Below are 27,102 nucleotides of genomic sequence, written 5' to 3' on the forward strand. Positions count from 1 at the left end.
TCTTTGATAAATGTAAACAGGAGGAAGATTCAGCCAATAGATATGAAGAACAGACAGCTTTAATCTCCTGCCATGGGCTGCTTAGCCCCTATAGGACAACAGTATATTATTGATGCCTCTTATCAGTACTGCAAAAGGGTCTATGTAGCTCCTTGTGAGAGGGTGCGCACACACACAGACACAGACACACACACACACACACACACACACACACACACACACACATGCACAGACACGCACACGCACACACATTCACACACTAGCAACACACCGTGTGAGCCCAGCAGCTCCATCAGCAGTGATGTTATACACAGAGGAGCCCTCTCCTCGTAAAGCATAGATTTATGGGGGGAATTACCATATCATTAACATACCACGAGCAATCTTAAAAGAAGGTTATTTATAATTACGTGACATCAGAGACACTGCCTTGCATGGTAGTAGAGAAGGGAAGTGCTCAGTTGCAAGCTGCCATTGGAATGCCCTGGAGAGGACCGGGGGGTTTTGTTGAAAAGAGGAAACTGGGGCGCTAAACCTCCTGTTGTTGCCTGTTCTGTCGTGGTTGACATAGGGTTTGGCTGTTCTATTTCCTCCCATCTATAACATGGACTGGCCTGTTTCTGTCTGGGTTAGATGGCCCATTAAAATTTACACCATTTTCAACCAATGTATGTTTCAAATGGTGCCATGTATTAACATAATATTTAGTCAATTAATGTAGTTACAGTGGCATTGAATTGATTATTGTTGACTTAGATCTTGATCTATATTCACCTCTTTAAACATAATTCCAGTATCTTTTAGAGTTTTGTTGCATTAGAAGTTAAATCAATAGTGTGTTGTATAGTATTGTATATAGTACAATAATCTACTCATGCACACTAGGTGAATTTGCCTTGCTGACACTCTCTTGTCTGGTTGAAATGAACTGTGAAGACAGCATGAGGTGACACTTTGATAAAGTGCCTCAGAGGATTCACAATCATGTGTTGTTTTCAGTTGGTTTCATCTGTAGATTTGTAATGAAGACAGCTATAGGTAGAGACCAACGTGATGAGTTGAATGTGACATCAGAGCGAATACTCCAGGAACTTAAAAGTGATTGATGAGAGATGGGGGCATCATCTGCTCACGGAAATGATAATAGTTTACAGAGAAATAGATGTTTTCTCTGAATAGCTTTAGGGTTACTGAGAAATGCTGCTGTCGCTATATAAATTGCCAAATTTACCCCAGTGGAACACACATTCTAAACACTCTAGTTTGTTGGGTATCAATGGACCCATTCTCTAAAAGACAAAGTCTCACCTAGCAGTTATAATAAATGATAATAGTTTACAGAGAAATAGATGTTTTCTCTGAACAGCTTTCCAATTAGTGACAAATGCTGCTGTCACCATTTGTATTCATGTGCTGGTTACAAACAAAGTCAACAATACATTTAAAAAGTACCACATTTCCCACTGTGGAACACTGCAATCATCTTGGAAAGTTTGTTGGATAGGGGTAGAACTATCAATGGGCCTATTTTCTAAAACGGTGAAGTCTCACCTAGCAGTATGTTTCTTATTGAACAGGAGGAAGACCTACGGAAGAGCGGAGAGGCCAAATATAATCACCTGAGTGAAGACCTCCATGTCCTCATTGAAGTGTTCGCTCCTCCTGCAGAGGCTTACGCCAGGATGGGTCATGCTCTGGAGGAGATCAAGAAGTTTCTCATACCAGTACGTACTGTACTCACTATCTCTCTCTCTCTCTCTCTCTCTCTCTCTCTCTCTCTCTCTCTCTCTCTCTCCCTTTCCCTCTCCCTCTCTCTCTCTCTCTCTCTCTCTCTCTCTCTCTCTCTCTCTCTCTCTCTCTCTCTCCATAGAGCTCCCTCACCCTCTGCCCCTTCATAGTTATACAACATGTGTCAGCACTGTGCTCTATACAGAAGTAACCAATGGCTAAACTTAAATTGAGTCTACAGAATCCTAACACTTCTGCCTCATACAAGTCAGCCTTCTGTCTCACACAAGTCAGCAGATGCTGTGAAGACTCTGAAGGTTGTCTGATTCAGTGCACGTCCCTGTGTGTGAAGCCCTGGGTATAACAGAGTGAAATAACACAGGCAGAAATCACTCAGCGTGAGGCAAGTCTCTCTGGGACTCACATACTGGGAGTTTATTTACTCTTCGTCCATTTATTATGTATGATCTGTCCCATGCTCTTGAGTGCTGCTGATTTATTTCCTAACATTAATTATGCCTGTAATTCCCTTCACAAATATACGTATTGATACGGGGAAAACACACGACAATCATCTCAATCGCATTATGATTAAAGACTTATTTCCATATTAATTGGGTGTTTCATTCAACGGTATAAACAACTGTGTGTGTGATGATAAAGCCAAATGGGATCCCTGGATTTATCAACGGGGATCAGAAATGTTTTGCTGCCTCAGGAACAGCGGTCACGGCAGTACTGTAAAGTACATTAATTAGATATTCCCGGGGCTGTAACCCTGGAGATAAAGGACGTGTAATTGAAAGAGTGTGTGTGTGGTGTAATTGAAAGAGTGTGTGTGTGTGTGTGTGTGTGTGTGTGTGTGTGTGACTGTCTCTCTTGTCTACAGGATTACAATGATGAGATCAGACAGGCCCAGCTGCAGGAGCTCACCTACCTGAATGGTGGCTCGGAGGATGCCAAGGTGCCAGCGGTGAGGGGCAAACCAGCCGCCCGTGGGAGAGGGACACCTGCTCCTGGGCCTCTCAGGTACCTGCTGCCAAAGAGAGAAAGGGGGAGGGAGGGAAGGAGGGAAGGAGAAAGATAGAGAGAGAGAGAGAGGAGGGGGGGAAGGGAGAGAAAGAGAGAAAGAGAGTGTATGTGTGACTAACAGATATGTGTGTGTTTGTGTGTGTGTGTGTGTGTATTAATAGACTTCATGGTAGAAATGCTTGTGCAACTCAACAAAAGATCGACAGTATTTCATTTCCACCGCACAGTATAAGGACAAATTTATAGGGCATTTATAGATACAGTACAGGACATTAGGGGTCTGTAATTCAGTCCATGCCATTAAACATGTTTCTTTACAAGGAGCCGTTATGTCTTATAACACATTATCTGTCATACACTGTGAACAACACAACAATAGGGGTAACAACTACAGTATTGATATTCAATTATTTTTCATATGCACTGCTTGTTACTGATCTAATGTATTCTCTTTGAGACCTAGCTCCTCTGGGAACTCAAAAAGAATAAGCAAATAGTCACTGCCATCGTAATATTATTTGTTGCAAGTATGTTAAGCTTAAGCTTTCTATGTCAACAGCATATTTGAAAAGAAAATGCAAAAAAAAAGAAAAAGCATGGTGTTGTTTGTTCTTTGTGTTTATAAAAGCAAACACATTTTTCATCAGATGTACAGATAAACAAGGTCATTGAGAAGGGATGTTTGTATAGCTCTGAGACAGAATATAATTGGATCTGTTTTGAATTACACTATAATTAGCATTTACCATGTCTAATTTGAGTGCGATAAGCAAGAGGTCCCACAGGCGGGTACAGTAAGTGATATGTATGCTTCATATTCACAACAAAACATTATATGCTATAGCTCCATTGGTATCATACAAACACACATGTGAGGGGAGTTTATAGTATGTGGTTGTGGCATTGCTGTATTACGTAATTTCGTTTCTTTAACTGGCTAGAATGAAACAAAGATTGACAGACCTTCTTCGTCCACTGTGTCTCACACCTGCTACCTCTGTCTGTCTTGTGTGTTGTGCTTTAGGAGTCGAGGAGGAGTTCCCCCTCCACATGCAGCAGTGCCCCGCGGTGCAGCACCGAGGGGGGCACCACCGAGCCGGGCGCCTTCCACCAGAGGGAGGGGTGTGCCAGCACAGAGAGCGAGAGGGGCACCCCCACCAGCAGGGTACAGACCACCACCACCCGTAGTGCAGGACACGTATGTGGAATATGTGAGTATCCACTGTGAAACAAATGTATCACACACCCACACACGCACGTGCATGCACACGCGCGCACACACACACACACACACACACACACACACACACACACACACACACACACAGACACACACACAGACACACACAAAAACACACACACACACACACACACACACACACAGACACACACAAAAACACACACACACACACACACACACACACGCACACATACATTATGTTGTTGTTCTCAAGGGACTCTCAAGGGGGCTAAAATACTGTATTTACATCTGCCAGATATGAATATTAATCTTAATCCCAGGCAGACATACGGTCAGACCTTTGTACTTTTGTCAAGACGGACTCCTTCTGCCGTACTGTCAAAGCAGGTTCCCCAGGGACTTGGCATCAACATAGCATATTTAGCAGAGAGGGGGTGAGAGGAGGTGGCCTCATTTGGAAAATTGCCCCACCAGCCCATACCTAACAACATCTGACAGCTTTATTCAGAGGTTGCAATTCAAATGTGTGGAGGTCATTGAGAACGACTCCTGGACCAGCTGTTTCCCATCATTGTCACAGTTGTAAACTGCCTCCCCTGACACCAGCACCTGTGTATCAGAGAGGGAAAAAACTCCACACATCTGGCTGATGATAAATCTTACCATATCGCTGCAAATTAGAGGCGGAATGAGTTCTGCTCCGCAGTCTGAGTGTGTTGCTTCCCAGGTCTACTGTTGCTGTCAAGTGCTAACAAATAGCCTATTGTATCCCTCAATGCAATGACTGCTGAGAATGAAACGTATTTCCTGCTCATGTCTGCTTTCCAAGTTTGTTATTGTCTACACACAATTTGAAGAGTTTGGCTTGTTCTCTCCCCTTTGCTTCCCTGCTTAGTTAGCCTATGGGCAATGTTGTCATAAAGATAGGTTAATATCATTATGTTGGTGATTCAGTATAAACACAGCATTTACTGTAGTTTTTTTTTGCGTCATTCAGTTCTGAAATCTGAGATTTGATTTGAACAGTAAGTAGTGGTATCATCAAATTATTTGGAATCCAATTGTAAAAAGAAAAAGAAAAAAAATAATCTAAGAAATCTGATTACACAGTGGATCAGTCTAGCAGTCTCAATCTGATTGCATGGCACAGTAATTGCATCCAAATCTCATTTCATGTATTTCACAGGGCACCGGTGGCCCCTTTTCTTACCTGCCACCCGTCCCATTGGAAAGGCATTAGTAATAATGCATATCTTATTCTTCTGCATGTTACCCAATTCTAACCATTTGGGACCCTTGTCAGTTCAATTTGGAGCGATAATTAGACATGTGTAGATTGTAAGAGGAAAGCTGAAACCATTTCCATGTCGCCGTGGTGACGTGACCATACATAACCAGCCCTCTAATACCCTCCTCCTCATAGCCTGCTAGGATGATGCCTTCAACAAATACTTATAAGTGCATGGATAAATACAACCCTGTAGGATTATCTTCATGATCTGGATCTGATCTGTGTGTATTATGTCTCATCTTTACCAGGAGGATACTATAGCCTTACATAGTGAAGTAAAACAGTGTATGTAGCTAAAGACCACATCTGTTTGAATTCCTACCAGATGAAAACCATAATCCCCTTTGGGTGAGGGGCAGAGCAATGTGTGATGCAAATGGGTCAGTTTTGTTTATGCAAATATCTTCAGAGGGCCCTCTCCTGGGTGTTACAAGGCTATATCCTTCTTGCTGACTCTGTAAAGAGTAGACAACTCTTTTAATAGTTGCTGATGACAGTGTAATTGTCCTGAATGCACTGTGATAGATGTGTGTCCATGCAGAAGATCACAACAGTAATACATCCAACAGTATTATCACTCTTTGAACTACAGTATGGTTATATAATCCGTTTTTTATTTTGTGTTTATACCATTTTATTACAGTGGTTTTTCTAGTACTGTCATGGGTAAAGCAGGTCTATTGTTCATCCCAGTAGGTATAAAAAAAAAAGTTCCAGACTGCCTTGTACTCAATACTAATCCTGGCTGTGCAGTAATTGCTTGTTCACACCAAATATTTAGCTCTGTACCGTATGGCATTTAATTCAATGTTTAGAGTAGGTACAAAAAACCTGCATTAAAAAACACTTTGGATGAATGATGAGTGTATATCATTGTCTGAATCTTTCAGATTCTCTGGACAAGTAGAGCTTCAAACCCCCTCTTCATTTCAGAGGCGTCCCTATCTGTTTCTGCCGTATTGTAGAGCACAGCGGAGCGGCTGTGATAGTGTTGTTCAAACATGCAGTGCCAGGCCCTCTGTAAGTCTTCAGTGCCCTCAGAGGGCAGCCCTTATCTTTTAACAACACGCCTCTCAGCTATCCACTGGCATACAAATGAAAGACTCACTTAGGAGTAGCTGTCTGCTCTCTCTCTCTCTCTCTCTCTCTCTCTCTCTCTCTCTCTCTCTCTCTCTCTCTCTCTCTCTCTCTCTCTCTCTCTCTCTCTCTCTCTCTCTCTCTCTCTCTCTCTCTCTCTCTCTCTCTCTCTCTCTCTCTCTCTCTCTCTCTCTCTCTCTCTCTCTCTCTCTCTCTCTCTCTCTCTCTCTCTCTCTCTCTCTCTCTCTCTCTCTCTCTCTCTCTTGGCCTCTCTCTCTGTCATGCTAATCCTGTTGAAAGTTGGAAATGTCGCCATATTGTATTAGCGTTGTGTGCACTCATTTCTTTCTCCAACACATTTAATTTAGTATACTGAGATGTGCAAGTGAGCAAGAGATACAATGGAGGTTTGTCAATAGCATTATCTATAACACTCTCTTTCTGGTTTAGAACCCATTCGATTTGCCAAAGACCCATTGACTGAAATAAATAACAGCTGTTGCTAGCTAGATAGCATAGTTGAAAAACAAACAAACGTCCCTCAGCTCAGCACTGCCCGAAATTGTTTAACACAGTAAGCTGCCATTTATAAATGTTTAATAATGGTTATAAATGACTGAGTATTTGATTGATTAGTAGTTGATTAGTATTTTTTAACAATTAGTTAAATTGTTCGATACCTCCTAACAGGATGTATTAAATCGTTTATAAACCAGTTATAAGTCAATTATAAACCCTTTGTAAGGGGCACCTTAATGTAAAATGTTATCCCAAAGGTTAGATCCCAGTAGCTACACAGCTTGTAAAATAATGGTCATCACCCACGGTTACAGAAGGTTATATATGTGACATGAATGGGACATCACCCATAGATATCAGGAAAACCAAGAGAATGGTTTTGTAATGTGATATTCTGTATATTCTGGAGGTGAGATATACAATATGTAACAATGTATACTAAATAAGTGGTCAACCGTTTTACTATAGTACTAACTGATGTTATAAATAGCTGATAGTCTAAATTGTGGTGCTAGCTATTGCTTCCATCTTCTTCCAAGATAAGCAACATATTGCAAATGCATTTTGTGATGTTTTTGACATCACTCAAGGGTAAGGTTAGATATGGGATATTAAAGGGAAGGTGTTTCTTATTTTCCTATATGTTTTGTATTCTGAACATTTTACCAATCACACATGCTGTATACGGCTTAGGCCTACAGGTTTCCCATAAATAGTATGGTACTACATCAGCAAGTTGTTTTATTTTGGGCGGAAAGTGAATAACTTGCAGTGTTGGTATGTATTTGTGTTGATGCTCATCACAGCACATGTGATTCATAGATACAGAACAATAGACAAAAACATTGCTATGGCAATGATCACTCCACAAATACCTCCTCATTAGCAGCCTCAGATATGCTCCTTCACAACTCTGCTCCAAAGAGTCTGATAGTCATTCACCCTTCTCTTCTAATCAACAGTACTCTCACCTTTATACACCACCATGCACCCAGCCTACATCAACTGACATCAGCAGCAACAAATGACAATTACTCAGTCAGCAGATAAATTACAGCCCAGATTTGGTCCACGTCTGTTTTCCTACCGGCATCCAGATGTGGCCCAGGTGTAACTTTATTCCCCAGGCCAGAAGTGGGCCTGCCATTCTTGAACTTTATCTTTGACATGGAAACCCACCAAAGGCCACCAAAGATCACCCAGAAGCTACAGGAACATATCAGGGCCACATAAATCTTAACCAGGACTGGCCCCTTTACAGACACGAGGTCTGGCCAATGTAATACCTACCGTTTCCGGCACATAGGCATACTGTATACCACAAGACCAGATGTGGCCCACAATTGTCTGCTGACTGGATAATGTTGATGATGATATTTGTATACACATAATCTATTCTGATGATGTTCCTTGGATCAGAGGTCAGAGGAAGTATTAAAGGAAGTATACAGTACACTGACTGCAACCATCCTACTTTTATGAACTTCACACATAGTTTTGCATACATAGTTAGTTTCGTTGAGGATTAAAGATAAAAGACGGAATTCAGTGTCATTTGGCAAAAGCATGTTTCTAATCAGGCATTAGAGCCTTAATAATAATAAGGATATGATGAGCATTTTCTCTGTTGCTAAATCCTACAGCCATTCATTTCATGCATGCAAATCGGGGGCAGATGGAATTAGTGTAGAACTGTGTGGGGGATGAGAGATGTGTCGCGAGGGGTCGATGTCTTTTGTGGAACATAAGTCCCATTTATCCTAAATTAGGACGGGTGCGGCACTGTTTCCCTTTGATGTTTCTCTTGACAGGGATGTAGTGGGTTGGGGGGGGGGGGTGTATCGCTGGAGCACAAACAGATGTTCAAGGCTCATCTTCAGAGATGGTGATGAAATGGAGTCAGGGCTTGAGTCGATACATCTGGCTGTCACACAGTCAAATACTGAGACAAGGACAGAGCTGTGGTTGTCACTTTAATATATAGGCTTCACAGTCCTACTATATCCCTATGTTCACAACAATAGCAGAATGTTTGGAGTTAGCATGTGTGTCTAACATGTATTCAATAAGATTAGACTTTATTAAGTAATATGAGAACCATGAATCAGTTTGAATGTCAAAGTACTGTAGTTGTGGTATTGCCCCACACAGAGGACGATCCCCATAAAGAAGGATTAGTTAAATCAGCTCAACAACTGCCAACTTTATTCCAAACAAATGCATTCAAAAGTCAGACATTTTTATGAATAGAATAATACATACATGTGTAAAAGATTAATTTTGTATCATCTGTGATATTTTTTTAAATGATATACAGTAATTACATAAACATTCAGTTGGTTGTTATAATCGTATGGGAGCAATTTTGTTTTGGGGATCAAAAAATGCTTTTGACATACGTCCAAGAACCAACAGAGATACCAACTCTGAGCTGCCAGAGATACATAATGATTTATACTATAATACAGTTATAGGGGAACTAATTAGGCATACGTCTGCTTCATTATTCAGTCCTTGATTCAACATACTGGTGCTCACCTTTCATGTTAACTTGAGAATTGAATTGTGATTAGGGCCAATAAAGTAATTAACCTAGTTATGTTCTGTAGAATGGATGCATGTTCATTTGGAGGGCATTTCAATGCAGGCAGTAGTACATGCCATTGAAGGTAAACCCTTCACCTTGATTTATTGAGCAGCACTTGTAGACTACTTCAAGCATTGGATGTTTTAAATATACTTTGTATATGTCATTGTGGCCAATTATAATACAGGAGTGAGTAACCTCCAGTACGGCAAACTGAGTTTTCCTCACCAGAAACACAGATTTGACCTCAAACCATTATACAAAGACAAAACTATTTTACGCTTTTTGTAGAGCACAGCAAATTCATTTGTGATGATGTCACAAATGTTATTTCAAAAGTGTATCCTCTCTTCCTCTAGGAATATGATGACGGATACGGAACCGCTTACGATGACCAAGGATACGACTCATACGACAACAACTACAGCAATCAAGGACAAAAGTAAGGACCCGTCTCTTGTTTCTCCCAGCTCTAAATACATTTCCTCCCTGGGATTCCAGATCAGACGTTGTCATCTCAGTTGGGCCCAAAATGATTTGCCCAAAAGAGAATACTTGTATTCTACGCCGGATCTTCATGTAATGTTCCCTAACTATCAATTAGCAGTACAGTATGTATGTAGTGTGAACGAGTGTGTGAATGGTGAGAATGGGTGGTTAATGATGAGGAAAGCTAGCCATAATGGCATGCACCTAAAGGAGGATGTCAATGTCCTTATAATAAGCATTACAAAAGGTGAATGTTGAATTATAATGGAAACATGGTGGGGGATGTTGGCTATGTGTGTTTGTATGCATGTCTGTTGTCTCTGCATTGTGTTTAGTACCAACAATTAAAATAAGTACTACAACCTTGAAGAAGACAAATGCAAGTTCATTGTCCAATTAACTCCAAACACAGATATGAGGCGGTTTTGGCAGAAAAGGTGATGTTTATTCAACAAGTTCAGATGTTTACAATCTTTACAGAGGAGGGATCCCAAATGAATTCCTGTCTGTTGCCTGTTACTCTGCACACACATACGTGTCTGTCGCCTTGTGTCCTGCACCCATATAAAATAATCTGGCATTCAGACAACATCTTATAGAGTTCTCTTCCAGGGGGTGCTATCACAACTTATCAGTCACACTCTAACCCATCACACCACTCCTTACTCAAAACACGAGCTAAACTGTGTACAAGGGTCAAGGGAGCGCTTGACTGTGGTTTCAGGGTTTTTCAACATTGCATTCCTGGATGAAAAAACATTACCCTGTAAGAACTGCATGGCAACAAGCAGATGACTCAGAATAAGACTGGGGACAAGGCATTTGGAAACTGTCTTACTGTAAATAACACAATTCTTAGTAAGAGATGCCTTGTCTGTATATAAAGTGAAATGTAAGTGAAATGTTTTGGTATCCATTTCAAGGTCGACTCTTTGTATGACAAAACATGCATTGCTCAAAAATATATTCCACATAGCAGTCATTTTACTTTCCAAGTTGTTGTTTGGGACATTGGTTGACAACTACTAGCACACCCCATGACCCCAGGAAGAGTAGCTGCTTTGCATCAGCTAATGGGGATGCTAATGAATCAAATGTCAATGGGACATACAGTAAATGGTCTTGGTGGCATATTGCTCTATAGTATCTATACAACAGAAGACCTTGCATAGCTGAATACACAGTATTGATTTTCTCACATCATGGTATCTATTACCCTCCCCGTGTCACATAAGGTCAAAGGCTTTGCCTGGGCTCGTTGGCTTGTAATGCTGGTGTCTCTACGTTTGATCAATCTGGAATCTGTGTCACACAATGCTCCATCTTTTTTGAGCTTGCATGGGCAGTTTCAAAGAGGGTATGATTGTTACCGCACTTAAGGTGTCAAAAAATTGCATTATAGGCAGTTGTAAAAGAAGAAAAAAAAGAAAAAGAGAGGGGAAAAAGAAGGGGGAAACATATTATGCCTCCACATCACACACACTGTCTCCTTTTTGGACCAACCTTCCTCTTTCTACTGAAGGCTGTGTGAAGGCTGAGTGACTGAGGGGCATATCTTGAAGTGCTGGCTGTTAGATGTACAGAAGCCCACTAAGGGGATGCTGGCCCCTATCCGCAGCTATTTGTTTTAAAAGCAACCTTGTGAATAATAGCAGAGGCTTAGGGCAACAGAAAAATGGATTCTATCATATAAAAGCTGGCGCCCAGAGACCTGCTAGACTCAAAAAGATTTTCAGATCTGTTATCTGGTTGGAGACGAAGCAACTAATGGGCCCTACGCTTGAGAGCCCATGTGACTCCAGAGACAGTTGATTCCGTTTATTTACTTATTTTCTCTACTCGTTTCTATTTCTTATGTCTCAGATCTGATGAAAAAACAATTTGTCTATGATCAAAGTAAGATCTCTTGCAATTTCTTACAACATAATGCGTACTTGCTTCCAGTGTGGTTCTATGACAGTTCTTTGATTCCTATGAGTCTAGTATCTATTCTGAGGATGTGAATCAATAAACACTGTGGATATTTGCATGTAGAACACTTTATCCGTATGGAACTTGTGCGTCTTTTTCATTAGTTTGTATAGTAGACAATAATCACCTCTAAGAAAATACATTAGATGCAATGGGCCTCATTCAACAATATGTTCTTAAATAATGCACAAAAAAGACTGAACTCACAAAAATTGGCATGTGAAAATACTCTATGAACATGATATCATCACAATCCCCATTTCTACAGTATATATGTAACTGTATTCTTTAAAGGGATGGGTCAACCTATTCATATTAAGGAGGCTTTGGCTTTAATTTCAACAATGCTAACTTAAGTGCCGTTGGAATCCTATTGGAGACGGCACTGCTAACTGTTAGCCTGTGCTGTGGTAGCAACACAGAGAACGGAGAATCTGAGAAGCTTTCACTACTAGCCTATGAGGACAACTCATACGATGATATTTCACCTAAACATGAAAATAGGCTGAACCGTCCCTTAAAGGTCATCCAATTTAGTCTGCTAAAGGTAAAAAAAGGTGTAGAATAGTTTTTTTGCCCAGAGCAAAAGAACGCCGCGGCAAGTCAGAGCTTGACCGTGGCCCTAAGAAGAGAGAAGCTGGATACAGTACCATAGTACTGTAACTTACAGTACCAAACTGCCTTAGAAACTACCAGTCACCCCATCTGAGCTCTGACTGTGTGGCAGGACTTCAGTAGTTGTAGGATAACAAGCAGAGCAATTTACCATCTCTCCATTATGATAGTACCCCTATGCCTTGTGGGAAATGTGGGCTGCCATTTGTGGAGATTTTGTTCTCAAAATTAGAAAATGATTTGGAGTAGGTGCACATATTGTATATGTTATTGGGGAGTACAGTAGGTATCTCTAGATGTGAAATTAAATACTATATCAAAGGTGAATTGCAGGAGCAGGAGATGTTACTTGTTCTGACATTCTAAAGTATTATCTAATTATCATTCAATTATCAATTATCATGTTAAGACCCCACCCCAAAACATGCATTTTATTAAGCATTGTTCATTTTCAAGCTTTAGTTTTCTTGTTATACCTGGCATTACATACCGTTGGCACACTAATGTTTCCTATACAATCAAGGACACAACTTAATGATAATGAACAAAGTTCACAACTTGCATCATTAACTGTTCCAAGTGACAAGGAAAGATGAGATGGTCCCAACCTTGAGACATGAGACTGTAGCTAAAAGTCAACCCTGTGTCAGATTATAAGAGACATTTACATGTTTCAGAAGAGACCAGAAGCCAAGCCATGGAACACTACCTCAGCATGACGGCCATGGCAGACAGCAACAGTCAGGAGCGGTCTGTAGAGGGACGATCATACAACCTCTTTACAAAGCGTTTAATACACCCCCACAAAATTATCATCTTATTAAAAGCAGCAGAGGGCTGATTCTCAGGGGAGTTGGCTGGAGGTGCAGTGTGTGGATATTAATCAGGTGTTGAGGTCGGGGAGACTTGGAGGAGGAAGTGTGGAGGAGAGTCACTTTGATTTGATTAGTTGAGAGGAGGTAATCTCCCTCTGGGTAAATGAGGAGGATGACAGGTGCAGCCCAGCTCCGGCTGGACATTGGGAGAGGTCATCCAAGGGTTGAACTCACAGCTCTGTTTTGATCAGAGCATTATTTCATTCTTGACACCTGTGAGACTGAGGGGGCTCCTCCTGACGCCTCTCACCCACCCCTCCTGCACCATCACCTCACCATCGCCTCCCAAAGGGCCACAGTTACGGGGATAGTTGTGACTTTAAAGGGCAGACACATCCCAGAGGAACGACTGCATGTAAAACAGAGACAGGTGTGGAGGAGCAGAGGAGGAGCTCTGGGGCCTCATTTATAAAAAAGTACTTGAACGTCATCTTTGACTTGCACGTAAGCACATTTTTCTAAACGGACGTAAGCATTATCTATAAAACGGGCTGCGCCTGTTTAAAATTGCGTACATACTTCCGTCTATAAATACCAAATATACTTGAAATTGAACGCAGGTGAATGTGCTTTGTATTTACGCCCTCAATTATAGCGGCTGAATTAAGCCAAGTGCGGGAGAATTATGCCCTGGATGTGGGAGAGGGCAGAGAAGGGTGGCTTCTCGGTAAGTTGCATTTGTAACGTTTGATCATGACAACTAACCAGGCAAATGCTTATACTGTAATAATATAATGATCTTATTCTTATCAGGTGACATTGAAAACATGGCTGCTCACTCCCTTTGCGAACCCTCAGACACCGGAGGAAATCCAGTATAATTTAGCGCATGGCCGGGCAAGGACCGTTGTGGAGCGCACTATAGGCATGTTGAAGGGGAGATGGCGTTGCCTTGACAGCTCCGGAGAGATATAAAGGAAGACTGAAATACAATCATAAACATCAGTTCCCTTTAAATCTTGAATTAAACTGATTTTCTCGGCTGATAACAACATAGTTAATTTTATTACGAGCCACTTTAGTTTCACTTCGCATGAATTACAGTAGGCAGTGCGGCTCACATGCCTCTAATAACTCCGCATAACCAGTAGGTAATGTGCGTACGTCAAGTCAATACCTGACGTAGAGCTACGATCATTTCCACGGTCAAATTGACTCACGTTGAAATTGTATAAATGACTACTTTGACGTGGTTTTCTACGTACGACACGGGTAAGATCACATTTGATCCAAAGTACTTTCTATAAATGAGGCCCCTGGATGTCTGAATGGCAAGGGTTGTCTTGGCGTAGACCACCAGTGGTATCGCTCTAATGTGGAATGTTGTCTTTACTCAATTTTACTCAGGGACCACTCAACCTAGACCAGTCGTCTGTCTACTAATCATTCAGTGTCGGTCTCTGATGCTTGGAACACAGTATTGATTTCAACATTTTATGTAATTTTTTTGAGTGGGGCAGTCCCACTCTTTATTGGATAGAGTCAGTGGAGAGTGACAGGAAAGAAAGGAAGAGAGGGCATGTCAGTAGAGCATGGGCTAGATTCGAACCCATGCTGATATAATTGTAATAGTGTGTGCACTGTAGGCCACGGTGATAGACCACTGGACCACCCTAAGCCACACAGTATTGGTTTTAATCCAAAGAGTCTGATGTTACAGTACATTTTCCCAGTGAGCAGAGGCATTCGTAACAGTAGGTATAGGAAACTGTAACACCTATAGAACAACACCAAATAAACCCACTGAACTCCAAACAAAATGGGGTGCAGTGATTGGCTAAAATTGCAAGCCCTCACAAAATAAGTGAGGAATGGAATGGTTGATTTTGCATTGAATCAATTGCAGAATAGCAAAATCCTGGAGGGACTGTCTAATGGCAACACTTGTCTGAATCATGGTGGATCCTCATAAAATAAATTAACAGGTAGTCTAAATAACAATAGCTTAATGCTCATAATAACCTGATATTCAGACTGATAAGTGTGATTCACAGTGCTGGCAAACATAGCATCACTCCCATCTCTGTGGTCCTTGTGTGCCCAGGACTGCAATTGCCCCCAGGTAGCAGCCATGACAAACATTATGTGCTGTTCCTCAATTACATTACAATTTATAGCCAACAATCATAATGATACAAGTTAGGATTCACAGACAATAAACCTTAAAACAGCAGAAGAAAAATATATAGATTAAATAGATTAAATAGATTTTAAAAAGTTACATTTATCCCTCAACACTACTTAAAATCTGCAGATGATGAGATACTTGACTGAATGCAGGGAGTAAACCTAACTGTGCATGCACTGAGTGAGTTTCATCTCTCTAACTTGTTTCTGATTGGAGAGTAGCAGGGTGTTACAATTGACCCTAGTCTCCCCTACTCTAGAAATCTAAATGCCTGAAGATTACTGACTGGGGAATGAAGGAGATGTTTTGGGTAAATATCAGCCTCAAAGGTGAAATTATATACATATCAATGTTCACAAATTGACCCGGAATGATTGTGAGCTTACTTTTGTCGAGAATAATGACCAATACCAATACAAAGGTGACCAATACCAGTACAAAGGCACATTTGTAAATGCCACTGTACATCGACTTATCTTTATGTGTCATTTGCGGTAGATTTCCTCCCCTTCCAATGAGGAATCGCTGTGTAAAAAAAATATCTGTATAATACATTTTTCCTAAATCCCCCCAAAAAGAGAAAACGTGAATGGGGTCTGATTCAGACAAGGGAGATGATTTGACTCATGTAAATCTTTGACGTCTATTTGGTCACTCTTTGTGACAACTCAGCAGGGTTCAACAGTGGAGATTGCCTTGCAATCAGCTACTGTGCCATGCAATCAACAGCGTATCCCTACGGGAGTTTTCAATTGCAATTATGAGAACCTCATCTTGGACAATATATAGGGGACAGTTCCTCAAGTTCCTCAATGTCGATTCAGTCTATTGTTGCCCTTAGATCAAAAACATATACGTTTCCTTAGAGTGGGATAAAAGATATCTAAGACATCTCTCCCCCAGCAGAAATCCTCCTTTACTGTACCTGCTTGAAAAAAAACAAAAAACGTTGAATGTTCTATTCCCAAGAAATTTAAAGAGTGGCTCCTCTCCAGATGACATGCCTGTAGACAGGTCCTGTGTGCCTGTGGACCCTCTCTAAATGTCCTACCAGATTTCTGCAGATTTATCACATAGGAAGGAAAGAGTAATGGTAGTGAAAGAAAACAAAGTCCACCGGGGACGTGTACTACATCATTCAGATTAGACACTGCCATCTGTTTAATGGCGCCAGGGAATGCCAACATCAGTGCTTAAGATCAGCCATTCATGGAGATGACAGATGCTTCTGAGAGTCAGGCTTATACCTTTGGAAAAATAGGTCTCGAATCAAATTCCTGATCACGACACAAGGTTACCTAATGGGAACAGTGTTTATTTCTCAAGGTCCAGGCTGGTGGTTAAGACAGATTGCTATTCTCTGTGCCTTGGCCAACTAAGATGCTGGGAGACACCGAGCTCTTGACCCATTCCACTGATGAATGTCAAATCAAACACTGACCTAATTATAAAGTCAAATCACTTTCACACCTATGACAGGGAAATAGCTCCACCGAGATTTTGAACACCCCAGACAACTAATCTTATCCTTGCAGACATGCTGCCGACGAAGCTGGGATGCACAATCAATGATGAGAAATGTGTAATATACAGCATAGAAGGCATGACAATCAAACAGACAGATGTTGCATCGTTGAAGCCCTATTCAATCACACCTGCAGACTGAGGACGCTTGCAAGCACGTAGCCCAGCCGATAAAGGCTCATACATAGCATGCTAATTTATTCCACAAACCACTCTTTACAAGGTCAGTGTGAGAGGGGCAACAAGGTGAGCCCCCCCAATCTCCTTCTGAGGACCTAGGTTACATTCGTAAACCCTAGTTATCTTTCAGTTGACTCAGCTCGACCCCTGTCTATGGGACCCTTAAAAACACCCAAATTGCCTGGTACGAACAGAAACCCCCATAGGGATACTCCGTTCCAACCAAAACTTATATGGCTTGCCAAGATGGCAGAAAGGGTTCTGAAAAAGCAGCTCTCACACCACACCTCAAAAAACTTACATTTTAGGTTGTTAAGACCTCTGGTGGATGGCGCCCTAGCACTGAATCTTTCAGAGGCAGGCCTTCCGATAATAGGTTGGACCTTTCACGGGCGAATAGGTTGGACCTTTTCAAGCCCATCAGCTCAGGTTGAGGGTGGAACAATTGACCCTGGCTTTACAATTTTACAACTCGTAAAAAGTAGATTCAGTAGATGTCGAACTGAAACTGTAGGGTTCAGGTAGAGACAACCTAACGTCCGGGAGAATCATAGGACTCTAAGTGGAACAGTTAAGTTAAGTTGCGAGCTAACCACAGAAATGCGCTATTGGAAGTTTCAGACAGTTAGCTTTGGACAGTTAGCAGAAGAGTGGTAAGAAATGAGTGCGCTATGCATGAGCCCTTATATGCTGGACACGAGGCGTGCCTGCAAGCCTCCTCTTCCTGTACAGGTGTGACTGAATAGGGTTTCAGCAAATAACACACAGAGTGCGTGTCCCATAGTGAGCAGTCGAAACAAGTCAACTGAAATTGACTAACTGGGGGTAGTGGTGGTCTAGTGGATAGTGAGTTGGACTTGTGATCGGAAGGTTGTGAGTTCAAATCCCGCCTGAAGCCACACCACTACTAGTGTGCCCTTGGGTAAGGCACTTAGCCCTCAGTTACTCCAGGGGGAATGTCCCTGTAATTCGTAATTGTAAGTCGCTTTGGATAAAAGCGTCTGCTAAATGGCAAAATGTATTATTAAAATTATTAAATAGAATTCTCCTTTGAAGCCAACGATATAAATACCAGTGCAGTGAACTCTGGCTTTCCTTGCCCCACCATTAGTTGTTAAAGAGTGTTTGCAAACTTATGATTAAAAAACATTAAAAAGTTAATTAAGTTGGGTACAGAGGGATTGTTTTTCCCAGATGCATACAAAGCATCATGATTCATGTTTAGAAGTCTCTGAATGGCAAGATGTTTAGAAATGTTACTGTATTTGATTTAAGGGCATATACAATTTCCCCTGGAAGTTTGACCTTGAGGACATTCCTGAGGGCTTTCTGACCAGGATAATTGAGAAGGAAAGGACATTGGTCGAGGCAGTGTGGAGATATTGACAAAGTGTCACCCCAGAAATTAGAGGTGCCTAACAGCTTTTGGAACCCTTCTTTTATCTGTGTAACGGGAACGGTTGACTTGGCAGCTTGCAGACGGTCCAACCACAAATATTGGTTCTCGTAGCCTTTAGCAAAAGGGGGATGCTTTTATTTTCTGAATTCCACCCACAGTATGACAAACTGGGCTGTAAATGAATGTTTATTTAGAGTGAACCTACTTTGGAATACACCCTTGTGTTTATCCATGGTGTGAAATGTAATTACTGCATGCCCTGTCAGAGTGTGTCATACGGTACATCACAGGGCATGAGAAAACAAGCATTCAGTTGTTCAATCTCTCTCTCTCTCTCTCTCTCTCTCTCTCTCTCTCTCTCTCTCTCTCTCTCTCTCCCTCTCTCTCTCTCTCTCTCTCTCTCTCTCTCTCTCTCTCTCTCTCTCTCCTTCTACCTCTTTGTATTTTTCTCTCTTTGTCCTTCTTTCTCTCTCTCTCTCATGATGAGTGACGCCAATGATGTTTAGCGATTGGACACCAGTGATGGCACCTCTGCTGTGAGAGTTGATTGGAAACCTCACACCCTGCATAACAACGTCTGGCCTCTCTTTGTGTGGTGAACATAAATAGTCACCTACAACTCAGAAGCACTGCAGTTTAGATAAGGGGAAAATGCCTGGTATTGTTTCATAGTTGAATCATAGGTTCTGAGAGCAATTCAATACTCAAACCCAACCCAAACTGGTGATCTCCCTAGGCTATATCTCAAGCAGACATTTATAGATCTCTGACCATGGACCTTTTCACCGTCTTTAACATGATGTTCAACTGTTCACGTTAACGTGCATCTGTAAAGTATGTTGTTATATATATATATATATATATATATATATATATAAAATATTGCAATGCACTGTATTCGGTGAGTAATTACCACTACTCTACACTAACTAGGTAGTAGTGGGGATTACTCACCGAATCCATTGCATTGCAATTTTGTCTTGACAAGCTAGTGTGTCATTGATTTTCAACAACAAAAATGTATTTACATTTTTTAGAATAAAAGTCTGGACAGTTGTTTGGTTGCCGTCTTGTTCCTACTTTCACCAGTTGCTGTCACATATTTTGATGATTTAAGTGCTTTGAATAGTTATATCATAAAAGTCACCCTCAGAACTCCTCTTGTGTAGTAGAGCTGGTGTGTGCTGAGCCCTATGATGGCACCTCCAGCCCTCTAATCCAGAGAGAAGAGAGAGGCTCCTGTCACAGTCTAGACTGACAGGCAAGGGGAGAGGACTCAGCTGTGATGGCTTGCGTCGGCTCAATGGCAGCCTTATGATGAATTACCTTTCTGGGCTTGAATGATAGCACTGATACTGAATGATGCCAGCACCAGATTGTTCTGTCAGCAACTCACCATGGAGCCGGAGAGAAATAAATAAAGAAAGCAATAAATGAACCACAATGCAACATGGCCTCCTTTTTAGTTTTCATTAAAGTTGCCATCTTTCATAGATCTCCATATGCACTGATATGGAACTGTAAGGTTATGGGGAAATACAGGGGAAGGAAATTGCCATGTGCATGCACAGATGTACTGTAGCTTACTTATTAGTGATTGTAGTCTGCCTAGCCTTCTCTCTGTATTTTCTTTTCTAAGGGAAGGTGTAGTTATGAAAGACCCTTTCTGTATACATATTGTATGTATGTTTATTGTACCATGTAGAGTACTGTATGTTTGTAATTACACTACTAATATGACTCCTTTTGCTTTTCACCTACGGGTTTTAGATTGTAGATTCTGGTTCAGTATGTCACTTTAACACTCATACATAACAGGTTATCCCTATTCTCAGTTATCATCTGCGTTCTATTATTGTTCGATATGCAGTTTGTTTAAAGGAGTCGTATTATGCTTTTGAATGTACTCTCTGGGGTCCCCATAACATTTAATTGAAGTTTTTTGTTGAAAATACCACTCAGATTTTAATCTAAAATTTTAATTAAATCTAGTTTTTAATCTAAATCTCTTATTAATGTGCCTCCGTTGCTCTTTATTAAGGAGAGGTCATATTGTCATTAGTATTTTTAAAACATGTTTCTGTCTGATGGATGTCTCCTCTGTCTCTCACTTTACAGCGCAGACGACTATTATGAATATGGCCAAGGTGCAAGTGGGGAATCCTATGATTCATATGGTGAGTTACTGCTTCATGACAAAGGGAAATGGTGTCAAAATGATCTCACCACTAAATGCTTGCTTACTGTAGGTCTGTTCATCATCAACATTATGCATACAGCATCAGTATGTATTCAAATGCAATGTAATTTCCTGTGTGGTACTGTTTCCTCCTAATGATTTATATCTTATATCATTACTGTATACAGTATGTTAGAATGGATTCAGGAAGCCAGGTGGTGGGGCAACATTAGTCATGGCTTTTCATATCATATGTTCAAAGAATAGATTAATGATTAGATTAATGATGAAAAGGCACAGTCGCGCCTAAGCTTTAGCAAATATATTGTGGTTTACTTAAGACTGTTCAGCACTTGAGGTTACATTCAATGCATGACTTGTGCTATAGGCAAAATAAAATTATGAAAGTGGCAAGTAACAAGTGTGCGCATCGAAGGCATTAGGCACGTAACATCCATGCTGAATAAACACATGACGACCGTGCGTAATTTCCCGAACTTTGCTTCTCAGTCTGTCAGTCTCGATAGGACAACCGGATCGAGTCCATTCAAGGCTGGTTATCTCACCCATTTTCATACGGTCACTGATAGGTCACTATGAGGTGTGTCGTATTTGACGATAGCACCCCGGGAAGTGAGGCTAAGTTCGCATCCTCCCCCCACAGGCAGCAGGTGCCTCTGCCCGCAACAGGCGCGCCTATCCCACGGCCGTTGCGCGTCTCTCTACTGGGTAAACACTTACGGCACCGGGGATTCCCAGGTGGTCTCCCATCCAGGTACTAACCTGGCCCTACCCTGCTTAGCTTCCGAAGTCGGACGAGAGAATAATGTCACCGATCATCCATATAGAACAAACTGCGGCTGGGAGTCCTCGGCTAAACGGCTAGCGGCTAGCACCTGGCAGTCACTCTCCCGGCATGATGTTGAAGTATTCCATCACGGAACTGCTGAACCTCAACCTCAACAACTGCACCAATCCAACGTGCATTCCAGCCATCAAAAAACGTGGATTTCTACGCCGACCCCGCTACACTCACAAAAGCTTGCGTCGAAAGTTTGTCTATTCCCAGCCTGGCAACTTCATCACATCCATCGCCTGCCGCGTCATCGGAACACCGTCGCTCCTGAAACTAGTAGCGCACCGCTAGACACCAAGCAGGACAGAAAACGTGGAGTGGATTTCAGTCTGCTTCGGCCTCTACAGAGATTCATCACCCCATCCTATGTTAAAATAGAACTCTTTAATGCACAATCTATCAACAATAAATCCTCCTTCATACAAGACCACATCATGGAAAAAGGACTAGACATCATGTGCCTTACTGAAACTTGGCACCAGCCTGAGGTTTACTCTGCTCTAAATGAAGCCTGTCCTCCTGGTTACAGCTATCTGGAGAAAGCTTGCAGTACTGGTCGCGGTGGTGGCCTAGCTGTCATACATCGACAGGAACTGGAGCTGTATCCCATACCCTCTGCCCACACAGTCCTCATTCGAGTGCCTTGCATTTATCCATACTCTTCATCTACCGCCCCCCAAACCAAACTCAGCTTTCATCTCAGAGATGCACAACCTTTTCTCTACACTCTGCTCAACCTCTACTAACATCATAATTATTGGAGATATGAACATTCATGTTGACACCCCCTCCTGTCACCATTACCAACCTACAGGTCTACGTTCTGGGTGTGTCTGACCACAAGACCATCTCAATAGAACTGCTGTTCCCCTCCCCCCACACCAAGCCCAAGCGGCAAATCCACTTCAGGAACCTGAAAAACATTGGTCCAGACGCCGTGACCGTGGACCTCTAACATCTCTCCTCTGGCTCTGTTGATCTCCCCTCAGTCACTGAGTCAGTGGACTTCTATAACCAGTCTTTGTGCAGTCTCCTGGACCTCCAAGCCCCTCTCAAATCCCGAACAGTCTCCTTCTCGCACTCAGCCCCCTGGTACACCTGCAAGCTGCGGAAGATGAAGACGGCTGGGTGTGTCCTTGAGTAGAGTGGCGTCTCAAGGCCTCGGGATTGACTGTTCATAAACAGGCCTACAGAGAACATCTAAAGGCCTACGCTAAATCCCTCAGAGATGCTCGCTCACACTTCTATTCTAACATCATCAACAATAGCCCTGGCAACTCTAAGCAACTCTTCACCACCATAAATCACCTTCTCAAATCACAAACTCTCTTGCACTCAGAGGCCACAGAGGAGAGGTGCAACAACTTTGAAAAAAGTTGACAACATCCGCTCTCTCCTCTCCAGCTCCGCCGTCCTACCTGTCCCGACTGCTGACCCACAGCCTGGGATTGCCCAACCTCTCTCCTGTTTTTCGGACATCACACAGCAAGAGGTTGAGGACATCATTAGGACGATGAAGCCTTCCACCTGCACCCTGGACCCCTTTTCCACAGCCCTGGTGAAGTCCAACGTCTCCGCCATAAGTCCTCTTATCACCAAAATCATCCACCACTCCCTCCAGGCAATGTTTTTCTGGTCCATGTCCCATCTGCACTGAACACTTCTGTCATCAGACCACTTCTCAAAAAACCACCTTAGACCCAGAAGTCCTAGCCAACCCATCTCCAACCTTTCATTCGTATCCAAGGTACTGGAGAAAGCACTTGCCGTTCAACTCAAGGATCAAAATAATCTCTTTGAGTTTTTTCAGTACGGCATCCGCCCTGGCCACAGCACGGAAACGGCTCTGGTCAGGATCACCAACGACCTCCTGATGACAGCAGATACTGGCTCCCCATCCCTCCTCATTCTCCTGGATTTAACATCAGCTTTTGACACCGTGGACCACAACATCCTCCTTCACCGTCTGCACTCCACCATTGGCCTCTCTGACACTGTCCACAACTGGTTCACCTCATACCTCACTGGTAGAACTGAACACGTCACCCTGAGAAAGGCAAAATCCCACACCCACAACGTCACCTGCGGTGTCCCTCAAGGTTCGGTGCTGGGCCCCACCTTGCTCACACTATACATGCTCCCCCTTGGCCGTGTCATCCGCAGACATGAAATGTCATTCCTTTGCTATGCGGATGACACTATCTCAGAGTCAACCCCACCTCCTCTGCACCCCTGCCACTATCCACACTAACCACCTGCCTGGAGGAGATAGAGAGGTTGATGAAGCTCAACTTCCTACAGCTGAACAGCTCCAAGACTGAAGCCATCCTAGTCAGCACACCACACCAGGTCCAGTCATCCACCATCACCAGCATCACCTTCTCTGGCCAGAACATTCTCCTCTCCACATCAGTCACCAACCTGGGCATCAAAATGGACCCTCACCTCACCTACGAGACCCACATCAAACACCTGTGCAAGACGTCCTTCTACCACCTGAGGAACATCACCAAACTCCGTCCCACACTCACTCTGGCAGATGCAGAGAAGCTCGTCCACGCCTTTGTCTCCTCCAGGCTGGACTACTGCAATGCACTCCTCATCGGGATTCCTAGTAACTGCCTCCAGAAACTCCAGAACAGCGCTGCTAGGATCCTGATGAGGGTGCGCAAATATGATCACATCACCCCCATCCTCAAATCACTTCACTGGCTCCCCGTCTCACTCAGAATTTAATTCAAGGTCTCCCTCCTCACCCACCAGTGCATTCACGGAACTGCCCCCCCCCCTACCTCAAGGAACTCCTCCATACCCCTCAGACCTCCTCACGCACCCTCTGTTCTACTGCCACCAACATCCTCAAAACCCCCAGGACCAAGCTCTGCACCATGGGGGATTGGGCTTTCTGCTCGGCTGCTCCCAGTCTGTGGAATGCTCTCCCTGACCACCTAAGGGCACCACAGCCTTTTTTTATTTAACATTTTTATTGTTTTATTATTTTGATCTTTCTTCTTGTTTTTAATCTGTAGCACTTTGAGATTTCTTTAAAGTAAAGTAAAGTGCATTACAAATAAAATGTATTATCATTATTATAATTATTATTTATTATTAAAACAACCGTAGGCACCTCCACACGCTGCCAGCGAGCGAGACTGCCCTGCCCGATCGGACACTTTTTCAGAGCGGGGAACATAGGACCCTTTTTGGCCGGGGAACATAGGACCCTTTTTCGGGAGCGGGGAACCTTAGAGAGCGGGGAACATAGGACCCTTTTTCGGAGCGGGGAACATAGGACCCTTTTTTGGGAGGGAGCTAAGGTATCGGGGAACATAGGACCCGGGGAACTGTACGCTCCCCTCTAGGCAAGATAGCCTATGAAGAATAGTAAATTACTGTGTCTCATTCATATGCAGAGCATGCTATGGTTCTGTGTCAAACCAATAGCTTCAGTTATTTTAGTTGATATGTCTAGTTGTTATATAATCTTCCAGTTTGCACCACTGACCAAATGGAAAAAGTAATATGTGTATTAAGCGAATTAAGTGCATTTTTGTAGATTTTACATTGAAATGTTTTGGAGTTTTCATTTGTCTTGAAACCTTCCCCAAATGTTCAAATCCATCTCAAAACTCTCGTCTTGAATTATCCAAAATAAAATACCCGCAATCCTTGGAAGTGAGAGTGAGATGTAATTTCGAATTGTTTGTTTCTCCATCCATCAATGGTGTGTAATGGAGCAAGTACGTGCCACATTTTCCCGTCACCCACCAGCCATTTTCTGCCAGCAAGGAAATGAAAGGCACTGCTGGTTCTGCTGGTGCTGTCTAGTTCTCATTTGCTACTCATTTGACCTGTGATTTAATAATTGCTAGACAATGCATATAGAAATAAAAGGACACAACTGAATTTTTACTCTCTTATGGAACGACTTCGACAACAGCTATTGACATGCCGCAAAACAACGGATCTAGCATGGAATGGAATGATCTATGGGCCTATTGAATAGGCTCTTGTAGCCTTTGTTAGACATGTTACTGCTAATTAGCTATGTTGTTATAACAACTTAGATATGTTGTTATAACGATTTAACTATGTCATTATAACAACAAGTTCTTCTGACGAGGCAGTATTTCGTCCAAACGAGATAGTAAGTGGTCCAAACAAAATAAACGTAGAGTTAGACTTTCTATTTGTTTGGCTTTATGCTTCAGGGCTTCTGTATGTCTCAGTAGCTGAGCTTTTAATGTGATATCATTAAGATGCTCTCCTCTTCCTTCTGCAGATGTCAATTCAATCTGTGCATTCTTCACAATAGGTGTCACAATAGATCCCAAACTGAGTCACAAGATGTGTACAATGGGAGATTTACAGTATGCAGTTAGCTTGTTAGTCCATAACAGCCTTGTAATTGACCATAACTGAAAGCGAACTGATTCATATTTCAATTAGCCACACTGATTAACACACAGAGACATATTCTGGCAGACAAGTTCTAAATAAATCCACACACACCCAGCCACACCCACACCAACACCAACCCCCCCCAACCCCCCCCCCCCCCCCCACACACACACACACACCAACACCCCCCACTCACACACACCCACACACTAAATGCTGGGGGCAACACAACACTAAATGCTGTTTTGTAGATCAAAAGAAAAGGGTGCTTGACAGTTCAAAGGAAGCCTCCAGATAAACAGAGTTGATGTACATCCTTGTTCTCAAAAACGCAAGGTTACCTTGGTCACTTTCTCTAAAGTGACTGTCAGTGAATGGGTGACAGGCTTAATTAAAGAGTATTGGTTATGGGCTGCCAACACAGAGCATGTCACCGGAAAAACAGTCTTTTGTGAGCGCCAGCTCCAGGGAACAGTCTGTGCTGGCTGAAGATCAGACAAAGGCTGCCATCGATGCAGGCACTTGCACATTGACAGCGACGGGGGTGAACGAGGGTTGATTTGGGCTAATGGTAATTGTGACCTTTTGCCAGGAGCCACTTAATAGCCTCTTTTCAAGTAGCTATTTGATCTTCGGTTTCAATTATCTAAAACGCATCCTTCCAGGTGAAAGGCAAGCTTCTTGGTTGAGTTTCTGATTGAACTGAGGCTGGGAAGTTGGGATGATGAGTCCCAGTTTCAACAAACTTTTAAGCCTTAATAAACCCTTTATAAGGCTTTTCTACTTGTGATCTACTAGATGCCATGCTTACAATTGATATAAAAAAATGTATTGGGTCTGATCTGCTTGATCCAGGCCTATTGCCGTAGACTGAAGAAGCCTCTTGCATCTTGACTGTCCCTCCTAAAGACTTCTTCATCCCCACTACCCCCATGTACAGTTTGTCTACTGTAAATAATAAAACGTAATCCTTCCTTCCTCTAACATTGTAACTACCAATGGCCCCTGGTCCTAGCATAGATTTGGTTTTCTTATGATGACTGATGTATA

At 42.5% G+C, this 27,102-nt stretch overlaps 1 protein-coding gene across 1 annotated transcript in view; it reads left to right on the forward strand.

The window, feature by feature from the left end:
• khdrbs3 (KH domain containing, RNA binding, signal transduction associated 3) overlaps positions 1–27,102 on the forward strand; it is a gene marked incomplete at both ends in the record, with an annotated part of 72,272 nt that overhangs the window by 44,585 nt on the left and 585 nt on the right. Inside the window, 5 exons of the mRNA XM_080530526.1 lie at positions 1,578–1,724; positions 2,618–2,757; positions 3,785–3,971; positions 9,795–9,877; positions 20,735–20,793. Coding sequence (XP_080386652.1) covers positions 1,578–1,724; positions 2,618–2,757; positions 3,785–3,971; positions 9,795–9,877; positions 20,735–20,793 — 616 coding nt within the window. The remainder of the gene's footprint in view (positions 1–1,577; positions 1,725–2,617; positions 2,758–3,784; positions 3,972–9,794; positions 9,878–20,734; positions 20,794–27,102) is intronic.

The sequence above is a fragment of the Nansenia antarctica genome, assembly GCF_963989245.1.
Source record: "Nansenia antarctica genome assembly, chromosome: 5".
NCBI lineage: Eukaryota > Metazoa > Chordata > Actinopteri > Argentiniformes > Microstomatidae > Nansenia > Nansenia antarctica.